Source organism: Gobio gobio (assembly GCF_949357685.1).
Source record: "Gobio gobio genome assembly, chromosome: 12".
In the NCBI taxonomy this organism is placed as follows: domain Eukaryota; kingdom Metazoa; phylum Chordata; class Actinopteri; order Cypriniformes; family Gobionidae; genus Gobio; species Gobio gobio.
In genome coordinates, this window is record NC_137105.1 from 20,078,211 (window position 1) to 20,100,663 (window position 22,453).

Sequence of the window (22,453 nt, forward strand, 5' to 3'; positions counted from 1 at the left end):
CTTTCACTCTCGCTGTCCCTCCTAATTCTGAGGAGAATGCAGAGGAATCTTGGATGAGAAAAGTGGTAGCTAAGTCCTACTGAGCTGTGTTAGCTGCCACGTTACAACGGGCCTTTTTCTTTCTCACTTGCTCTTTCTCAGTGTTTTGGAAATGTTCTTTATATGAGGTCACCCAGTGCAGCCTGGGACTGCCATCAGCAGCTGCATAGTATCCAGTCTCCTTCGCTTTTCCTCTTCTCTCCATCTTTAACAAAACAAAATACATCCAAAACAACTAAATCTTAAAGCCAGCTGCTTCGATATGGTGTAGACTGTAAAGCTTTACTGATTTCAAGCCAAAAAAAAAAATCTAGATCTCTTAATGGTGCCTAACTGCAGCATCAAAACTATTCCAGACATCTGCTTGACAGATAAAAGATATATTGGAAAGAATGAGGCTCAGGATTTTGTTCCACAACCCTGCACTTTAACATCACGTCTGTTGTTATTCCGGTAAGAATGAGCTTGTCAGGTAAGAGCTCTGCCAGACAGTGAGAGGAAGAGAAAAATCATGCCCTGACCAGCTACTGGAATTAAATCTTGCTCAGATTTTCACCAAGGAATTTGCGGAAAGTCTTTGATTGACGTGAGCAAGGCTGGAAAGGTTAGAAACTCAATCTGTCGATAAGTGAGTGTGCTGCGCTACAAGAAGCCAGCATGTAGTTGGCATGATGCCCACGCTCAACCTGTCACTTAGGTGTTTAAGCATTGTCTATCATCAGGTGCCCTCCTATGGAACAAATGGGTATTTTAAAGCTGTTGCCTTAAAGAGTTAGTTATCCCAAAAATGAAAATTAGACCATGACAAATAAAATTGGAGTTATATTAAAAATGTCCTGGCTCTTCCAAGCTTTATAAAGGCAGTGACTTGTTGGGTCATTTTTGAAATCCATAAAAGTGCATCTATCCATCATATAACTGCTCCACACGGCTCCGGGGAGTTAATAAAGGCCTTCTGAAGCGAAGTGGCACTTTGTGTAAGAAAAATATCCATATTTAAATCTTTATAGACTAAAACAACTAGCTTCCGGCGGTCAGCGATATGCAATGACCCAACAAGTCACTGCCATTATAAAGCTTGGAAGAGCCAGGACATTTTTAATGTAACTCTGATTTTATTTTTATTCGTCTGAAAGAAGAATGTCATATACACCTAGGATGACTTGAGGGTGAGTAAATCATGGTCAAATTTTTGGATGAACTAACCCTTTAATTATAAAACAATAATATACACTCTAAATGCCTCTTGCATTTGTTTGAATGTCATCCAGACACCTGAATGAATGTTTGTTAGAGTTTGTTTATGCCTTTCATTGAGAAAATGATGTCAGAAAAGCAGGTGCTTGCCCTGCAGGTCTTTCCATGAATGCTTATTTAAAAAATCCAACAAAACTGACAATAGGACCGCAGGGCATTTACTTTCACCTTCTTAATAAACATCATAAAGGAATGAACAATGTGAATGGCTTGGAGCCAGTGAAAAGGAGTTTCAGGACAGATATTTGGCCGTTCCAACAATCTAACATTTGTTGACCATATACACGTGATTTTAAGCCTTGCTAATCTAAACATTTAGTTTTCTGTGATTTGTTGAACTTGTTTTGTCATCAAACTGATCTAATTGGCTTACATCAAAATTGGTTTTGTAAATTGGAAACACAAGTTTGAATGGGTTAAAAATGACAAACATTTGGTTTATTCATAGCTGTCATGAAGTTAGATTACAACCTTTCCAGCTATTAGTGAAAATTAAAATGCTTGTTGTTGTGTAATTTTTTTCCCTTTGTAGGGGGTACAAATTTTAGAAGGACAAAATGCAAATCTAAACAAGAAATAAATCTTTATGTGACCTTCAGCAGATAGAATGCAGTTTTCCCTTTTAGCAGGGTTTACAATGCAAATATCTGTTAACCCTCAACATCGTTCGAGATAATTTAATCATACTGTGCTTTTATTTAATCTAAACAACTGTATAATTGTCACTACTGCAGCTTTGTCTAGGTCAGTGATTTTAAATTTATAATGCATATTAAATGTATTAAAAATGCTAGAACGTCCAAAAATCCCCATAATCAAGTTGTTCAGCATGGAAAATTACATATCTATTAGTTTAATTTTATCTTCTCAACATATGATGTTTTACTGTGTGAAACTTCTTGAATCTTATAAAAAAGTCATCACAGATAATCAATTTTACTACTAATTTCAGAAGTACCAGAGTTGGTTGGGCAGGTTGGATGTAAAAATAAGTTGAGAACCACTGATCTAGGTGATGTCCGCTCCATAACATGAGCCATGGTTAGTTTCTTCCAGTATAAAATGTTTATTTTTGGAGAAAGATAATTCTTATGTTTTACAAGTCTTGATTTAATCAAAATGTGAACCCAGCCTACATCATACATTTTATATGGGCCAAGTCACAGACTGAGGTTTGATGTTTCTGTGGCCTGTGTGTGTGTGTGTGTGTGTGTGTGTGTGTGTGTGTGTGTGTGTGTGTGTGTGTGTGTGTGTGTGTGTGTGTGTAAGTTGTGGTAATTGCATTGACATGTGTGATGTGGTTCCAGATTATGTCGAGGGATGTTCCATTGCCAATATTATATTATAAAGCAGTGACTGAGAGGCATATGTCCGTGTGTACACTTAAAGAAATGATAGACATTGATCTCTCTGACCGGGATTGATGCCAGAGTCATGCTGTTGTACAGTAAACAGGCACAGCGATGAGAGATTTGCTCACTCTAACTCTAAGCAGGGTTAGAAAAACAGCCTGAGCACACTGAAGTACTTCACACAGAGTTTCCAGTTTGATTAACCGAAGGCTGTGGCCCTCATTGCTCTACTTCAAGCTGTAGGCTCATTTAAAAAGTTCACTTACACAGTAGATCTACATTACACATGACTCCCGCAAGCTAATAGTCATTCTGAGTTTCTACAATTTAGTTTAGGTTTTAGGTAAAAATTAGATAAAACATAAAGGTTTCAAAAGGGAGTTCTTGCAGCGATACCATAGAAGAACCATTTTGTGCTCTAGAATGTTTCAGTGATTTTTTTGGTCCCACTTTATATTAGGTGGCCTTAACTACTATGTACTTACATCAAAAATGTTCAAGTGTTCATATTGTATTGCAAAACACTTTTGCTGATATTGAGGTGGATACGGGTAAAGTTAGGGACAGGTGTGGTGGTATGGGTAAGTTTAAGGGTAGGGTAAGGGTTAGGTGTAAAGGATGGGTCAAAATTGTAATTATAGTGTAATTACAGAAATTAATTACAGATGTATTTACATGCAGGTATTTTTTAAAATGTAAGTACAATGTAAAACATGTATGTACACAATAAGTGCATTGTATTAAATTATTAATTTATATGTTAGGACATAGTAGTTAAGGCCACCTAATATAAAGTGGGTCCGATTTATTTTTTATTAGTATGAAGAACATTTTAATATCTAAAGAACATTTTTCCATGATAAAGAACCTTTGTGCAATGAAAAGATTCCATGGAATTGTAGATGCCAATAAAGAACCTTTTTAGGAGGGTATGGCGCTCTCCAATAATTGATTCTGATTGGTCAATCCAATCACATGCTTTCATTGGTCAAATATTTCTGCATAATAACAACTAAACTGTATAACTGACCATTGTTCCAGAACAATTTCCTGCATCGCTGGGGAATAATGCGAAGTCTGTCGGGCATAATTACAAAATAAACCACTAAAAGCTGATACAAGACCTCCCTGCTTCCTTTAGTGGTCTTTATTTTGGGGTTTGTAACAATGACCCTCAATATCCCTTGCTCTAATAGTAACTTATAAGATATTGGATTGTAGTTAATTGTTATTTGCTGCAATTGCAATCTTACAAAAACCGACTCATCAGTGTGTCATTGCAATGTGATTGACAGACAACTGATCTCTTTCTCTCTCTCTCTCTCTCTCAGGTTCTAAGCCACTGCCGCCACGTAATGTGAAGCTGACCTCGTTGGATAAGGGGTTAAAGGTCACATGGGATCCACCAAGCGAGCTGGACGGACGGCCTGTAGATAGCTACAGCATTGGCTACGGGAAGTCCATGAAGTCACTACGCTTCGTCAATGTGGACAAGGACAGGCGGTCAGAGTTACTAGAGGACGTAGGTGAGAGTGTAACTCAATCATTCTTCAAATGAAAAGCTAGAGACTCACATTGAGTTCTTCAGCACTCTGTCAGGCTCTCATGTGCATGTTGTGTTGTTTTAGAGCCTGGAGTCCTGCATTTTCTCAAGATGAGTGCAGAGAATAAGGATGGGATGAGTAAACCTGTCTACAGGGCAGAGACTCCAGGAGGTGTGTGCTTGCCTGTGTGTTGAGAGAGACCTGCATGTTTCTCTCTGACTCTCTATTCTCTTCGATGTTGTACTGGTACATGGATATATAAAGTATGCGCATAAAACACATACGCATGCTTTTAAAGGGATAGTTCACCAAATAATTGAAATATGTCATAATTTACTCGCTTTTATGTCATCCAAACATGTATACATTTCTTTCCTTTGTGAAACATATTTGAAAAATGTCTCAGATAATGAAAGCCAACAAGGTCCAATGCTTTTTGGACCTCAATCTTCTTTTTTGGAGTGACATGAGATTCAATTCCATTCACATTTATTTGTATAGCGCTTTCCACAATACATATTGTTTCAAAGCTTCAGCTTCACAGAAATTGCATGCGTCTACATCACAATTTAAATGTCGCATTGCTTTGTCCATGGTATGTATTTCAGAAATGCACATATACAAAGCACACAGATTAGCTAACAATCTATTATTAATCAATATAATAATTAAGGCACAGAAATAAGTGAAACAAGAATACATGTTGTTAATGAATAAGGTATATATGAGAGTGAGTAAATGATGGCAAAATGTTTACTTACAGGTGAATTATCCTTTTAAATATAACATAACAGGAAGTCCTCAGTGTTGCCAATATACAGTGGCCTCAAAATGTATGTATTTCATTGCAATGGAAAATTAAACATCAAACTGTTCTCAATTTTCTGAACCATATTAACTATGGAGCTCTATATACACATTGGGGTTTGTAAGATTGTTTAATATCCATTTAATGTGCTCCGTTTATTTAAACAGTAATATAGTAATATTGCAAAATATTACAATTTATAATAACTTTTTATTATATTTTAAAATGTAATTTAATTCCTGTGATGGCAAAGCTGAATTTTCAGCATCATTATTCCAGTCTTCAGAGTCACATGATCCTTCAGAAATCATTCTAATATGCTTATTTGGTGCTCAAGAAATATTATATGTTGTACTGCTAATATTTTTTGTCTGAACTGTGATAGTTTTCTTTCTTTGATGAATATAAAGTTCAAAAGAACAACATTTATTTGAAATATAAATCCTTTGTAACATTATAAATACCTTTACTGTTTTTCTTCTTAATTTAATGTACCTTTGCTGTATAAAAATATTAATTTCTTTCAAAAAACCATAGTGTAAATACATTAATTGTATATTTAATTGTGATTTTAAACACTAGAAAACAGATGAAACACAGCACAACAAGCCTTGATTCTTTCAATCATTTTTAAGTGTAGCTGAAGTGTACACATCATTTTACTGGTCACTACGGGGATGTCATTAAATGTCTAAATATACAGTTATATTGGCCTCATTAATTTAGACTTGTTAGACTCTAACACATATTATTATAAGGCTTTTACAAGGAAAGTATTTATAACTTTAAAGCTCTCTATGCTTTTTGTTCGTTTCACAATATTAAACCAGACTGGATGGCTAACACACACTCGTGTAGAGTGCAGGGTGTAAAGATATATAGTCGTTTCTGTTTTCCAAATAACTCCATTCGCTGTTGGCATCTGGTTAGTTTGAAATCCCCAAAGATAGAGCATTTATGTGGCCAGTCCTTGTTTTTGTATCCAACCCAGAGCTTGAGTCAAGAGCCTTAAGCCTTGTGTTGTGGTAGCCAGTCACTCGTCCAACGCACGCCACATAAATTTTTTCAAATATTTTTTTTCAGGACGTCTATGTCCGTCTCCAACAAACAGGATCTGGGCATATTGCTGCATGTCCCACAGCCCTTTCCCCAAAACATCTGTCATAATAGAAAAGCACATTAATAATCCTGCAAACAGATCATAAATGTTCCTGGCTGAGGATGTTTTTAGAAGTAGTAAACATATCTTGTGTTACAGCTCCCTGTTTTAAGGATAGCTGGTTGTTTGCGGTATATGTAAAGCTTTTTTTCTTCTTTTTTTTTTACAAATGTATGTGTAATATGTGCCTAAAAAGAGAGAAACTTGCTTTAAATTTTACTTTTGTGTTACTACTGGGGATGCACCAAATTTGTTCTAAATAATGTATGAAAAATTTATTAGATTAGATTAGATTAGATTAGATTAGATTCAACTTTATTGTCATTACACAAGTACAAGTACAAGGCAACGAAATGCAGTTTAGGTCTAACCAGAAGTGCAATAGCAGCAAGTGCAGGATATACAACGTTTGCATAAGTGCAGGACATGGATATGTACTGAGTATATATAAATATATCTATAAATAGAGTGATGGTTATTACTATAAACAGATAGTGTTAGTATATAAGTGTTAGTTGAGCAAAGTTGTTCCCAAAAAACATGGGAATTGAACAATTAAATATCCAATATCTGTCAATAAGGATAAATGTAAATGACTCTAATATCAGCAGATAACCAATATGGTACCGACTTATTGTGCATCCTTATGTGTAACCACACTGCTCTTTTTTTCCTGCAGGGGGAGAGTGGGTGAAACTGGATGGCTTTGCTGTCGAGCCTTTCAACAGATCTACTCCAGGTAGGTTCAATATTTTTCCAGCCTATGATTGATGCACAACAATTTTATGAGTATCACCAAGCAGATTGCAGATAAACATAAAATAAACTATGAGAATACAATTTTAAGTCAAACCCAACCTTCTTGGAATGCATAAAACTATTTCAACTTAAAAAATATAGTTGTTTCTGTAAATTAATGGTAAATGACAGATTTCAGACATGCAGGCTTATGGAAAACATCAGTGTTGTTATTCCTTTGAGAAGGATTAAAGTTTAGATGCCAGAGAGAAAGACCTCTGATACCCCAAGTTCCTGGAAAGACAGTGGCAGTTTTTCAGTTGTAAATTTGTTAAATCAAAGCTTTTATTTCTCTTTTTTATGAATCCACTGAGCCCACTTAAAGCCAAACTCTGCACATGCGAGCCCTCCGAAGGAAAAAAGGAATCCCAGATTTAAACCAAGTGTTTTAGTTTTCTATAATCTCTAGAGTAAAAGAGATGAAAACACATAAAATGGAGAATCCCACGGATATAATTACAGGTGATCAATGTCCAACCTACCTCTGTAAATATGGTATATCATAGATTTCATTACAGATTTGGGAATAGACAATATTGATTAAAATTATTTGGACACAGAAATACTGATTGTGGTCACGTACTTACCATCTACAGAAATGGCATTTAATTATTATTTTATTCTCTTGGTCTTTTCATAATGTTGTCAATGGAGTCCATGTTTGTTCTTTACTATTGTCATGATGTTACCATAGTGTTTCTCTAATTTTTCTCTGGCTTTGTCGCCGGGTTAACAAAAGACACATGCTTCATGTCATTCTGCTTTGTAACCGTGAATTGGCAAGAATGTGGCAGGAAAAGCTCAATTTTGTTTCACAGCCACCATTGTTGTGTTATCATCTCTTTGTCATCACTTTGGCAGTAGAAATAAATGGGACTAACCATTGTGAGTAGGTCCACATGTAGCCCAGCTAAATCCACACATGGACGTGGTAACTCCGGTCTGGCCCCTGCAACCTGGAGCTTGTTATCGCATCCAAAACCTCCTATGGAGAGAATTCATGGAGATAATTTGTACACTCAGTGAACAAATCAGACCTGAGGGGTGGGAAAAGAGAACGATGTGGCATCATGGATCCAAGACATGGACTTGGAAGATTGACACTGTAAAAACAATGAGTGAGGGAAAGAATTAGAGAAGGGTGAGCTACTACGTCTCACCCCTGTTTCAAGGCCAGTGATATGTGAGGCTGCCTCAGCTGTGTTGGCTAGACTCTCTGAATGTGAAGTGGGAATTAGTGTCTGTTTGTGTGTACAAAGGAGAAGGAGTTGCTGTTACAATCATTTTAGTTCATTTTGAGACATGACACTTCTTATTAACTCAAGTGTTAATAATGCTGGTAGAGCTTAAGTATTGAGCGAGTGATGCCAGAGCAATCATAAGTTTGTCCTTAAGGGTGCACGCAAGGCTTGCGTTTAGCCAAAACTGTCATAAAAAGGCTGAGCTATAAAGGATATAAAGCTCTTGTTTTCTCGCTTTGAATCTCTATCTTCAATCCTCAAAATGACCTGAAGTTGGGTGCTTCAATCAAGAATCTTTAGTTTCAAATCAGTGGTTTGGAGCTTGAATGAAACTCGGCAAGTCTACTATAATTACCATGAGTCTGTATTAATCGAGAAGGATCTGACTGTGTCCCGCAGTACTACAAACCACGACCCTGCAACAAAACAGTCTTTTAAAGTAAATTATTTTAATGTTTTATGTATGAAATGTTTGTAAGGCTTACTTAAATTGCTTTGAAGTATGAAGTATGAAATAACGGCTATTAGTAGAAGATAAAATAAATGATACAATCAGATTAATACAGACTCGTGGTAATTATAACTAAAAACCCTTAAACTTACTGTAAACTTAACTGAGCTGGATGACTCTTACTACTTTTACCATAGGTATGTTTGATCGGGGCAAACCGATTGGTGTATGACTTCACTACGAGAGCGATTAGAGGGCATACGAACTGCTCACACAGTACTTTGATGTTATACACCAATCGGCATGTGCAGTGCCGCTTCAAGTCGATCACACCTAATATCTTTCTATGGCAGAAATTGTAAGAATAGTATGCTAGTATGCAGTTACGAATTCAGCAGCTGTTTTGAGGTAGGGGGTGTAATTTGTAGGGTTCGCGGGTTATAATAATAGCTGTTATTTCATACTTCTTAAGCTTCGAAAGCAATATAAGTAAACAAAATAATTTACTTCAAAAGATTGTTTTAGTCAATGACACCCACGTTTGTTTCTCCACGGGAGAATTGTAAATTGAATGTGCGACGTTTCCAGTGTCATTCATTACCAGTTATTTAACTGTTCAGGAACGTTAAAGGGATACTTCACCCAAAAATGAAAATTAGCCCATGATTTACTCACCCTCAAGTCATCCTAGGTGCATATGACATTTTTCTTTCAGACGAATAAAATCTGAGTTATATTAAAAATGTTCTGGCTAATCCAAGAATTATAATAGCAGTAATAGTTGCTCTGTTTTTGAAGTCCATAAAAAAAGCCAAATGTCTGTCGAATAACGGGCTCCATGCAGCTCTGGGGGGTTAATAAAGGCCTTCTGAAGCGAATCGATGCATTTGTGTAAGAAACATATCCATATTTAAAACTTTATCAAGTAAAGTTCCAGACGATCGCCTTCTGTGGAAAAGTGTTGAAAGTTCCTTCTCGCAATTCAAGATGTGTACGTGACGTCTTACGAGCGTACCTGGTCGCGTTAGTCTTTCGATCGCCAGAGGCACTTTCAACACTTTTTCCATAAATTGAATACGGAAGGCGGTCGGCCGAAACTTTACTTTATAAAGTTTTAAATATGGTTATTTTGCTTCAGAAGGCCTTTGTTAACACCCGGAGCCGCGTGGAGCATGTTATTTGATGGACAGATGCATTTTTTATGCACTTCAAAAACAGAGCAACTGCTATTACTGCTATTATAATGCTTGGATTAGCCTGGACTTTTTAAATATAACTCAGATTTTATTCGTCTGAATGAAGAATGTCATATACACCTAGGATGACTTGAGGGTGAGTAAATCATTGACTAATTTTCATTTTTGGGTGAACTGTCCATTTAAGTGCGGTATTTATTATCATATTATTTTAATTTATTATCACAATCATAAACACACTGGTTTGTAGAGCAAATAGTTTTACTGTGTACTGCTCTTATTCCTCTAGTTATTTACCAGCTATTTCATGGCTAAAAAATCAGAACGTCACACACAAATCAGAAAAGTCTCACACATGGAAAATAGATGACTTCCGTGTTGCAAAACACGCTGTTGTAGAATTACTTATGCTGTCTTCACCCGCAATCGAAAATGTCCTACTTCCCACTTCTGAAGTTGTGATTACTAGCTTGTCGCATTCAAGAGCTTTGTTGTCGGAAAGAATAGGAATAATGGAGGAAGCCAATTTTATTCTTGCCTACAGTATTTCTTGGGAAAATCTTATGAAAACCAAAATGTATTGAAGTTATTTAATTCTGAATAAATTGTAGTGTTGCATTTGTTGACAACCATATAAACATCTAGATAGTCCGCTTGCTGATGATTCTGGAATTTTGGTCAAATACATGCTATTTTCGCAGTATGTAAAGGCCAATTCACACTGCACAAACAAGCACCAACAAACCAAAAATAGAACTTGTAATTAAATTTGTAACCTGGACATTTTCTGATATATCCTACTTGTACCATGTGACCGCTGTACCACCTGACCGGTGCAGATTCATTTAGGCATTGATAGTGTTGCCATACAAATGCATAATTCCCAGTCCAAAGTCCGCCTGTCAGAGTTATGTCTATTTTGGTTGTTCTTCTGCTTTATTTAGTTTAATTTGTCACTTTCTAGCTTTTCACCTCCACACTACATTTCCCATGATCCCTCCTGGCTCCCACCTGCACACACTCCTCAATTATGCACACCTGCCATAATTCACCTTCATCAGCTCCACTACACTTAAGCTTTCTGTTCCTGTCAGTTTGCTGTCTGGTATTGTTTGTGTATTATGCACACTGTTGGGTTTGATCCTGTTTTGCTTTAGTAAATATCTTTATTTGAACCTCCGCATCCTTGTCTCCATCCTTTGTGGGAAATACCTTGACACCGCCATGTTTAGAGTTCTAACTTGGAAATTTCTCAATTTTCTCAAAATGAGTTTCTCAGTTAATAATAAGGCCGTTCATGTCCAATTTCAGACCAGGAAAGTCTTATTTACATTAATTCCGATAGCATGTGAAGGAGTGGTCTTAATTACCGCTCATCAGGGAAACCCATCTCCTACATACATTGAAAGATTTCAGAATTGTATGGTGAACATACAATTTTTGATGCATGGATAAAGTCTCCAGTTAAAGCAAGAAAATGAAAACATCGCCCAGTAGAGCAAGGAACCTGTAAAGAGCTGGATGAAAGCAAACTTAATATAGATGGCTACTATGGATTGTTAATATGAATAATAATATTAATAATCAGTATTGTGATGTTATGGCAGCATTCGTTTTGTTGTTATAGGCATATTGTTTTTACATACCCCGGGACAATATTTCTTAGCGGAAGCTTAGCTAAATTCAAATACTAAAGTAATTTAAAGCATTTTTTTGTAATTGATACTTAGGCTACCTTAATTTCACCCCATTTTCTATAAAGATGAAGACTTGATTACTGAAATTCGATTGCCACACTGGTTGAACTGTCACAATCAACCTTTAAATTACACACAGACTCTAATGAGGAAGTGTGACTACAACCGATCATCTGAAAATGATTAAGTAGTGAAAAAAGACAGATTGATGGAGAAAGAGGGGCTGTTTTTCATTACCCTCTCAGGGATGTACTGCACACCAGAGGGAGAGACGGAGAGAAGCGCGTGAAGCAGTGTGTTGAAGGAAAGAGAGGAGGAAGACTGTCTGACTGTCTCATTCGCCTGCCAAATCATGTCAGATGGGGGATTACAGTAAAGCAATAAGAGAGAGGAAGTGAGAGTGCACATGACTGTTAACTGTGTGGCCCTGTAACTGTACTCACTTTAGCAAATCTCCACTGTCTTTGCTATTTACCTGTATTTCTTAATGTTGTTTGTTTTATAAAAGATTGCAAACAAAAGAGTCTCTGTGAAGTACAGTGGGATCTAAAAGTATGAGACAACTTGTGAAAATACTTCTAGTATTCTTTTCTTTCCGATATTATACAGCTTTTTTTTCTTTAGAAATTATATTATGTATTTCGGTGTAAGCAAGGAAATTTGATCTTTTTAAACAAAGGTGTTAACATTGACAGCATTAGATTTGTGAATTTCTTCTTTTCACATCATAATATTTCTTTGTTTACCATTTTTCAAAATCCTAAAACTTTGTTTATTTCCACATTTAAAATTAGATTTTGGATCCAAGATTTTCAATTTGAACTTTACGGACCCCACTATGTTTGACAATGTAAAATAAACTTAGTACAGCATTATCACAATGAGGTCATTTCTATTAAAGTCAAGTCAATTCAGGGCCAATCTCTTTCTAAAGCACATTTAAAACAACCAATGTTGGCCCTAAGCGATATACAGCATTAAATCACAATAAGATAACAATTTCCTTGAATTTATTTTCTTTGACTCCAAATGCTAACATTATTTGTTCTGTCTCTCTTTTATTAGGCAGGATGGTATCTATAACTTCATCACAGATTAACCCACGGCCTCCAACTCAAAAGACGGCGCTAGGACAGCAGAGGGCCCCTCAGTCATCCTCAGGACCAGAACCCCCTCATCAAGGAGGACGCCTCCCTCTCAGAGCCCAGAACAAACACAGAGTGGACCTCAGCCAGCACCAAGCAGACCAGCGCAATGGTAACAAGCCCAAACTGGGTAAGGATGTTTGAAGGTGGCTAATAGGAATTTCAAGCTGTTAAATACTGTAGTGTTTTAGATATGCATACCATATGCCTTTAAATCTAAGTTCAAACATATGTAAACAGTTCAGATTGCATGTCTTCAGTATGTCCCATAGCAGGTAATGTGTAATGATACGTGGCCGTATCTGGTATCCCCCTTCTGTTCGTAGCATCTGAGTCCGTCTATGTGGTATCACTGCAGGCACCCAGAGCCCAGGGGAGGAGTGCACCCATCAACACGGCCACCATGAGTAAAAAAGTAATCACAGGTATATCATACATCATAGTGGTGCTAACCAGCAACCCATATGCCGTATTTTACCTCACTCAAACCTAATATTCATTCTTTGTTATACCCTTTTTTATGCCTGTATGTTAGAGCCAGAGGTTGTGGATGAAGTAGAGGACATCACAGTTAGAGTATTGTCTCCTCAGTCTGTCCTTATCACATGGGTCGATCCACTTGTTGAGAAGAAGAAGGAAATACCAGGGGGATCCAGGTAAAAATGAATGATATAATTTTTAGAATGGTTTGCCAATTGGTATGTGGGCTGTACTGCATACACTCCTGTTCATTGTGAAAATCAATATTGTGAAATATTATTATAATTTAAAATTAATGTTTTCTATTTAATATGTTTTAAAATGTAATTTATACCTGTAATAGCAAAGATGAATTTTCAGCATCATTACTCCAGCCTTCAGTATCAGATGATCCTTCAAAAATAATTCTTATATGCTGATTTGGTGCCCAAGAAAAATATTGGTAACATTTTATTTTAGGGTTAAATTCTCGCTATTAACTAGTTGCTTATTAGAATGCATATTACTAGGATATTGACTGTTTATTATTACTTATAAAGCACATATTAATACCTTATTCTGCATGATCATATTCTACATCCCTTGATCCTACCCAATACCTAATCTTAAACACTACAAAAACTACCTTACTAACTATTAATAAGCAGTAAATTAGGGGTTTATTGAGGCAAAAGTCATAGTTAATTGAGAATATTTGTTCCTCATACTAAAGTGTTATCAAAATGTATTTTTATTATATTGAAAACAGTTGTTTTACTTACAATTTTGTCGAAACTGATACATTTTTTCTAATATATATGAAGGATTTTTTCAGCTTTAGAATTATTATGTGTGCAGGTATTACACAGTGAAATACAGAGAGAAAGGAGAATCTGCGCGATGGGAATACAAGGACACCACTCAGAGACGTCTCATGATTGAAACGCTCTCTGCAGACAGCATGTACGAGTTCTCTATTTGTATCTCACAAGGAGATCAGAAGGGAAAATGGAGTGCATCTGTGTTCCAGAGAACCCCTGAATCAGGTTTGTTTATGTTTCCTGATCTTTAACCCCTGGTGTTTTGCTTAGTTTGCATTGCTGACCAGCTAAATCCTGATAGTTTTTATGATAATAGATATAACAAGCAGCATTTAGCGGGGTTCAAGCCTTTAAGGCCTTTAAGCACACAAACATCAAAAGACATTAATTTTTATTTAGCAAGATTTTAAACACTGAAATAATAGATGGAAAATACCATTTACAGTCAATACAGGCAATTTACAATAGGAAATACGTGGTTTTAAAAGGCTTTTAACAGTTATAGCGTCACCTATGGTCCGATTTCCATAAAACTTTGCATGCTTGTTAAAGATGTTATCTTACATATGCAAAAACAATTTTCGTGAAGTTTTGAGTTTTCCCTTAGAATTTATAGGCTTTTGAGTGTATGTTGCCACACCTCTTTTCTAAATGACCCTGTAATAGCCATTCAAATGCAAAAGTTCAACTTTTTTTCAATAATTATTGATCTAGAGAGTCCAGAGAATTATCCTAGACTAGTTTGGTTCCAATCGGGCAAAAAACCAGGGACTAGTTTGCAAAAGTAGGTTTTGAACATACTCAGGAATATTTAATGAACATATTAATTGACAGCAACAGTTCTAGAGAAAAAGTTGTTTGGTATGAGGAGATCTATCAAATGATATGCATATTTCGTGGATGTGTGCAACACCACGTGATTACAGAGCCGTAAAACTCGTTAGCGCCAACTAGTGGCCGATTTCTTTCAAAATTCTTACAGACCTCTAGGGCCATGAGACTTGTCTAATAGGTGCTCAAATTTAATTGGCTGTGGCAGCCATGTTTTTTAAGATACGCCAATGTCCTCATAGACATACTTGGTACCTTGGACCAAGACACTGCATACCAATTTTCAAGTCAATCGGACCAGCGGTCAGGTGGTTAAAGCCATTTTGATGTTTTTTCACGTTATTGTGCCACCAAGTGTTAAATCGTCGCGATTTTTTTATCGTGACCAAAGACTCAGCCTATACACATGTGTACCAAGTTTGGTGAAGATATCTCATTTTGTTCCTGAGTTATAGCCCTTTTAGTAAATAGGCTCCCCCCTGAACGATTATTTTTACGCTCCTTAACAACCGTGAATATAAATTTCGACTTTTTTTGATAATTATTGATAATCTGACTCCAGAGAACATTTTGACACTGGTTTGGTTCCGATCCGGCAAAAAACCTAGGACTAGTTTGCAAAAGTAGTTGTTTGACAAAATGCAAAATGGCGGAAAATCTATCATGGCGGAAATGAAATCGGAGATATACGTTTTATTCGTCATGGACTCACCTTTCCAATGATATAAGACACTTGAGTCTACGACATACGGTTTAGGAGTTATGAGCCATTTCGCCCTTTTGATTGCTGTAGCGCCACCTATTGGCCAATCAAGTTCATACTCTGACAACATTAGCCTCGATTTTTGTACTACCATCTGATAAAGTTTCAAGTCTCTAGCATTTACGCTTTGGTCTGCACGATCACAGTTTAAATATGATTGAACAATATTAGTTTAGAGGATAAGCCAATGAGTGGTCTTCTGCTGCCATCTGGTGGCAATTTTAGGTAATACGCCATAATATATTTGAAATAAATTAATTTGACAAAATGTAATTGTAAATATTGTAATAGTGACTTTATAATGTCTAAATAGGAATTATAGAACATGATAAGTAAATAGAATGACAAAATGACCATTTAAGCCCAGCAGGTGGCAGCAGAGAACCACTCATTGGCTCATTTTCATTTTAAATGTCTGTTTTTCATTTAATTGGCACATTTTCCAAGTTAATGTCTTCAGACGTGCTTAACTCACATGCACATTTTGTTGGAGATATAGATATTTGAAATAAATGATGGGTAACAAATAGCTTATTCCAGGTTTTCCCCTTTAAAACATATTTTCAGGCATTATTTTAATTGTAATTTAATAATTATTGTAAAAACATTAATCAAATGAACAAATTAATTGATAAACATTGACAAAATGTCATTTGCAACATTTATTATAATGATTTTATAAAGTTTAAATATGCTTAGTAAGCAGAATGAACCAATGAGTGGTCTTCTGCTGCCATCTGGTGGCAATTTTAGGTAATACGTTTTTAACATAATTGTGAATAAATAAATAACAATTTGATTGACAGTATTGGTTCTTGAGGCAAAGTTGTTCAGTATGAAGAGATCTATCATAATTTCTGCACATTATGTGGATGTTTTTTACCCCACCTGATTACAGAGATAGAAAATACCATTTACAGCCAATACAGGCAATTCACCATAGGGAATACATGGTTTTCAAAGCTTTTTAACAGTTATAGCGCAACCTATGGTCCGATCTCCATAAAACTTTGCATGCTTCTTCAGCATGTTATGTCACATATACATAACAATTTTCGTGAAGTTTTGAGTTTTCCTTTAGGATTTATAAGCTGTATAGTGTATTTTGCTACGCCCCTCTTCTAAATGACCCTGTTATAGCCATCCAAATGCAAAAGTTCAATTTTTTTTCAATAATTATTAATCTAGAGAGTCCAGAGAATTGTCCTAGACTGGTTTGGTTCCGATCAGGCAAAAATCCAGGGACTAGTTCGCAAAAGTAGGTTTTAAACATAATTGCAAATATTTAATGAACGCTTTGATTGACAGCAATGCTTCTAGAGGCAAAGTTATTCAGCATGAGGAGACCTATCATATGATATGTATATTTGGTTTATGTGTGCAACACCACGTGATTACAGGGCCATAAAACTCGTTAGCGCCAACTAGAGGCCGATTTCTTTCAAAATTCTTACAGACCTCTAGGGCCATGAGTCAAACATGCCCACCGAGTTTCATTCCGATCGGCCTCCGATAACCTTGTCTTAGAGGTGCTCAAACTTCATTAGCCGATAGCGGCCATGTTTTTTGAGATACGCCAATGTCCTCATAGACATATATGGTACCTTGGACCAAGACACTGCATACCAATTTTCAAGTCAATTGGACTAGCGGTCGGGTGGTTATAGCCATTTTCATGTTTTTTTTGTGTTATAGCGCCACCAAGTGTTCAATCGTCGCGATTGTTTTATCGTGACCAAAGACTCAGCCCATACACATGTGTACCAAGTTTGGTAAAGATATCTCATTTTGTTCTTGAGTTATAGCCATTTTAGTAAAATAGGCTCCTCCCACAACATTCGTTTTCCGCACCTTAGCAACCGTGAATCGAAATTTCAACTTTTTTTCGATAATTATTGATATTCAGACTCCAGAGAACATTTCTGCACTGGTTTGGTTCCGATCGGGTTAAAATCCAGGGACTAGTTCGCAAAAGTAGTTTTTCAACAAAATTCAAAATGACGGAAAAATTTGCCTACCGGAAATGAAATCGGAGATATACATTATTTACGTCAGGTATTCAGCTTTCCAATGATATAAGACACTTGAGTCTATGACTTACGGTTTAGGAGTTATGAGCAGTTTCGCGCAATTGATTGCTATAGCGCCACCTATAGGCCAATTTGGCTCATAATTTGATAACCTCTCCTCGATTTTTGGGCTACCATCTGACAAAGTTTCAATGCTCCAGCCTTTACGGTTTGGGCTGCACGATGCGTTTTAGCGGAGAATAATAATAATAAAAACCCTTACAATTACAATAGGGTTTCAGCACTTCGTGCTTGAACCCCTAATTATTTGAAAAGGTCAGTGTCAGATTGAAAAAAAATCTTAAAAGCATTCTGGAGATTAAAGTATTCTACACAACATACAGAACGACTAGATTATAATTAAAAACATTACTAGAAGTTTTTATTTAATATGGCGTAAATCATATTTAAGAAGCCGATTATTTAGAATGTTGTGAACTTTAATACAATCTGCTATCTTATTGCACATCTGAAAATGTACAAGCTAATGAAGCAAATAATAAATAAAGGGGTGTTTGTATTGTATTGTACACCTATACAAACGCACACACAAACTCAAGATAATCTTGGCTTAGGCTTTTTAAACCATGCAAGCATGTTCTAACCGCCTAGTTCAGTGTAATGTCACTGTTTACTGCCTGTTTGGAATTTTTGTTTGGAGTGATCAGAATGACTTCATTCCTCTGGAAAACATAAAGCTGTCTTTTGTTTCCATCTGAAAAATCTCCAGGCTGAAAAAATGAAGTAAAGTTAAAGAGAATACACAGTGCTTTATGTTTGTAATAATTTGTTTGTCATTTATGTTTTTATTTTCTGCCTCCTTTGTCTACACAGCTCCCTCTGGCCCTCCAGAAAATTTTCAAGTAAAACCCCTTCGAGGAAAAGGTACTGCTGTCTCAGCAACCTGGGATCCTCCTGAGCAAACCAATGGGCGAATAAGAGGTAAGACCACAGGGTCAATTCAGCAAAATCCATATAGACCATATGAACCGTATATTTGTATTTGTTTATTGTGTAGTGCACCCAGCATAACTAATTTCTTACTTATAATTGTATCTGAATATTTAGCTGGGATAGGAGAGTTTTTTAACATTGATACTATTTTATACAGATATCTGTCAGCTCTCTCTATTAGTCTTGGAATATGCCCTAAATAAGAACAGAAAATGACTTTGGCATTTGGAGACTAAAACATTACTAATAGTTGACCATATGTCTTCCCTGAAACCACTTTGGGCATTGCCAAAATACATGGGAATGATAAGCCTCTTCACCATCACAATTTCTCCAGCAGGCATGTAGAGCACCAGTCTGGAAAGCTAAACCAATACAAATGTACATGTGGAAAACACAACTGTTCCCTGTTCATGCTGAAAGAACTTTCCTCTTTACTGTGTTATCCTTGGCCTAGATTTATTGGTTCAATTTTGGGTATTCCCAGTGTTCATTGGAAAATATTCAGCTATGGTATCCAAATGAAATTGACCGTACTGATTGATTTGACATCTACTTCCAGAGTACATCCTTTCCTATGCTCCTGCTATGAAACCGTTTGGCGCAAAGTCAGTTACATACCGTGGCACCACCACCTCTGCTACCATAGATGGACTTGCGCCAGGTGACCGCTATATCTTCAAAATTCGTGGAGTCAATAGGAAGGGGCAAGGACCACAGACTAAAGCCATTATTGTTTCAATGCCTGCATGTAAGTATTCCCAACAGATGTTTTCCCCAATAAACATTACTACACTAGCCGCTTTACAGAAACTTGGTTAAGACTGGTATCTCAATTTTGTCTCCAGCCAGCACTACTCACTTAAGGAACACAGACAGCCACAGGACGAGTCAAAGTACCTCCAAGACATCATCCAACAATGAATCAGACAATCAGGAGCCAGATGAGACGGAAGAGTCTGATACACAGACCTCAACTCCAACCACCAATAGGCGGGGGCGCCCTCTTTCTCAGACAAGGTCCTATCACAGCATCTTCTCCTCTGTAAGGGGTTCTGTCAGAAACGGAGGTTCTAGCTCAAGGTCAAACTCACATTCATCTTCTACTCATACCAAAGACAGAGAAGAAAATACAGATGAGGAAGATAAGCCAACTGACAGTCCAACAAAAGAGGAGATCAGAGCAAATGAGGCTGAGGACACAAAACCAGAGAGCAGTAACAATGTGTCACCACAAACAGAGGAACATTCAAAATACTCATCTGACACTAAAGAATCAAAACCCAATGAGTCTGACTCTGTTCATAAAACATCTGAGGAGAAACGTCCTTCTTGGACCCCTCGCACATCATCAATTGTTGATATTAGCAGATTAAGAAGGCCTAATTCTCGCACACATGGTTCTCGATCAAGGATGCGGAGTGAAGATTCTTCGAGCTTGTCGCAAAACCAAGAGTCTGCAGCTACAAGAAAGGACCTGACAGCAGTCTCCTATCCTGAGGGAAAGAACTCGTACAACCAGATAAGTGTCACTGACAGGATGCCTTCGGTAATCTCACCTCAGGAAACCAGACCTGAACCAGAGAAAGAATCAGAATCATCCTTATCTATGTCTTCTTCTCCAACTTCCTCCACAGCATCATCTTCATCATCCTCTTCTTCAGTGTCTTCTCCATCATCATCTTCGGGTACAAGAAGGATTTCCTCCACGTTAGGTCGAGTCACAAGTTCAGGATCTGGTGCTATGTACCCTAATGGAAGAAGAGTTGGAATTTCAACTAGAGCTCAGAGGCTTCAAACAGAAAAGCACAAACCTGATTCATCATCATCTGCTTCTTCGCAGTCCACACTGCCAACAGGAACCAGGACAAATAATCACGATACAACAAAGGAGCATGAAAAGAACACAGAGCTAGACACAACAAAGGATGAACAACCAATTGTCATTGAAGAAACCAAAAAAAGCCTTTCTGATACAACTAAAGAGGAACAGCCGGAACAAAAGGAAAATTATGATAACAAAGAAGAGAAAAGTGATAGTAATGGTTCCACTTCCCATTCTCCTTCAAGGACTAACCCTTCTTCAACAAGACGAAGTTCATCCCTTTCATTACCAAACCGAAGTTCTAGGATACTTACAGGGAGTCTCAGACAAGATGGCAGAATACCGTGGAGTAGGACTGCCTCATCTGTAGGCGCAGGAAGGCCGATTATTAAAGGATTTCCTTCTCGTTCTGCTGCTGTGAGCTCTCAAGAAAAAGTTTCACCCACAACATACCCTTCAAAGCATGAGATTGATTCTGTCTCAAATAAACCTAGTGTGCTAAATAGAGAAACAAATATTGCAATAAATTCCAACAATCCCAGTAATAATGAAGCTGTAAAAATTAGCAATGATCATGAGGATGATTATCTTTACGAGGGAAGCAAAGAGACCTTGGAGAGTCAAACCAAAGATGCCGTCTCAACTGCGGTATCTAAAACGACGACAACAGCTGTGAGCGAACCTCAGAGACATGTCCAGAACTTTGAGAATAAAAGTGTGGATAGGGAACAAAGTAGTACCAATGCAAGTTCAAAGTCACTTCCTATAGTTCCCAAAAGAGTCCCTATTTTGGCTTCTAATGGTCGGGTCCGCTCACCTGTGGTAGCAAGTCGTCTAAAAGGGTCACGGCTTCCTAATAGGTTTTATCCAGTACAACACAGAAGATCGGGCTCTGCTTCCACACTGGATACATCATCCTCTTCTTCAGCATCATCGTCTGCCTCCTCTCAAAACAGTCCAGCAGAATCACCACTTATCTCAGTTCGTGACACAACTGTTGGGAGTAATACTAATGATAGGCTCACCCCAGTTTCAGTTTCTCTCTCTTCTCATGGGCTGTCTGCTGGTGAAAGCTCTAGTGGGAATATATCTCCTGAGTCTCGGAATCCAGTGATGGGACAGAGGCTGCGGTCAGTTTCTAAGGAAAACACTCCAGTCAGTGGCAACAAACCAAGTTATGGAAAAGGTAAACATTATTTTGTCTGCAAGGATGCACATGCTGTACGTGCAACAATTCCAGTGTGTGCATAAGTACATTTTTACTCATTTTTACACATTTCAGGCAAAAATGGACGGCCGAATCTGACAGCTGCAAATGGCAGAGTATCCTCAACATCTGATGAAAATGCAAAACCAAATGGAGTCCGCCATATCATAGGTCCTGATGGAACGAAATGGGTGTGTTTACTTACCTCATTAATTAATGCTAAATTTGGCATCCCTGAATAAATTATATTAGTTTATTTACTACTGGCAAATTTATTTGATACACTTCTTTTCATACACTTATTTTCATCCAGTTTATAAACCATTAAAGATTTAGCATGAACTGTGCTTTTTACCCATTGCTGGATTATAGCACTGATAGTGACACTAGAATGTAACTGCTCATTTCCATGACTTCTGTTAAGTCTGTTGTATGGATACACTAATAAATCAGAAAGTACTGCAGTCCAAACAAAATTACCTTTAAAGTAAGCAAAGACAATCATGTGAATAGACATGTCAATCTAGGCATGGAAACTCCACAGACAGGGAACCTTAGGGACACTTATTCAAGCAGGGCTGTTTGACTGCTGCCTCATTTTTTGTTACAGAAATATTTGTCTCCTTTATAAAGTTTCATTCACTCTTTTAGATAGTAGATCTGGATAAGGGTGTTCTAATGAATGAAAATGGAAGAGTCCTTCAGGATTCAAGGGGTAGACCCAGAAAAGTTATCCTTGGAGAGGATGGCAAGACTATTTTTGGTGAGTGGGTTACCATTTTAATTTAATAGAACTACAACAAGAAGCATGTTTAAAACTGACTTTTATCTCTTTTT

The 22,453-nt window shown here is 37.1% G+C and overlaps 1 protein-coding gene across 2 annotated transcripts in view; it reads left to right on the forward strand.

The window, feature by feature from the left end:
* Nucleotides 1–22,453, forward strand: part of fndc1 (fibronectin type III domain containing 1) — a 46,136-nt gene that overhangs the window by 964 nt on the left and 22,719 nt on the right. The window contains exons 2-13 of one of the 2 annotated variants that reach the window (XM_079831791.1): nt 3,980–4,174; nt 4,277–4,363; nt 6,839–6,898; nt 12,608–12,817; nt 13,014–13,112; nt 13,223–13,343; nt 14,005–14,192; nt 18,465–18,572; nt 19,147–19,335; nt 19,433–21,595; nt 21,692–21,807; nt 22,268–22,379. In XM_079831791.1, coding sequence (XP_079687917.1) covers nt 3,980–4,174; nt 4,277–4,363; nt 6,839–6,898; nt 12,608–12,817; nt 13,014–13,112; nt 13,223–13,343; nt 14,005–14,192; nt 18,465–18,572; nt 19,147–19,335; nt 19,433–21,595; nt 21,692–21,807; nt 22,268–22,379 — 3,648 coding nt within the window. The remainder of the gene's footprint in view (nt 1–3,979; nt 4,175–4,276; nt 4,364–6,838; nt 6,899–12,607; nt 12,818–13,013; nt 13,113–13,222; nt 13,344–14,004; nt 14,193–18,464; nt 18,573–19,146; nt 19,336–19,432; nt 21,596–21,691; nt 21,808–22,267; nt 22,380–22,453) is intronic. The other variant, XM_079831792.1, reaches the window with a different exon arrangement.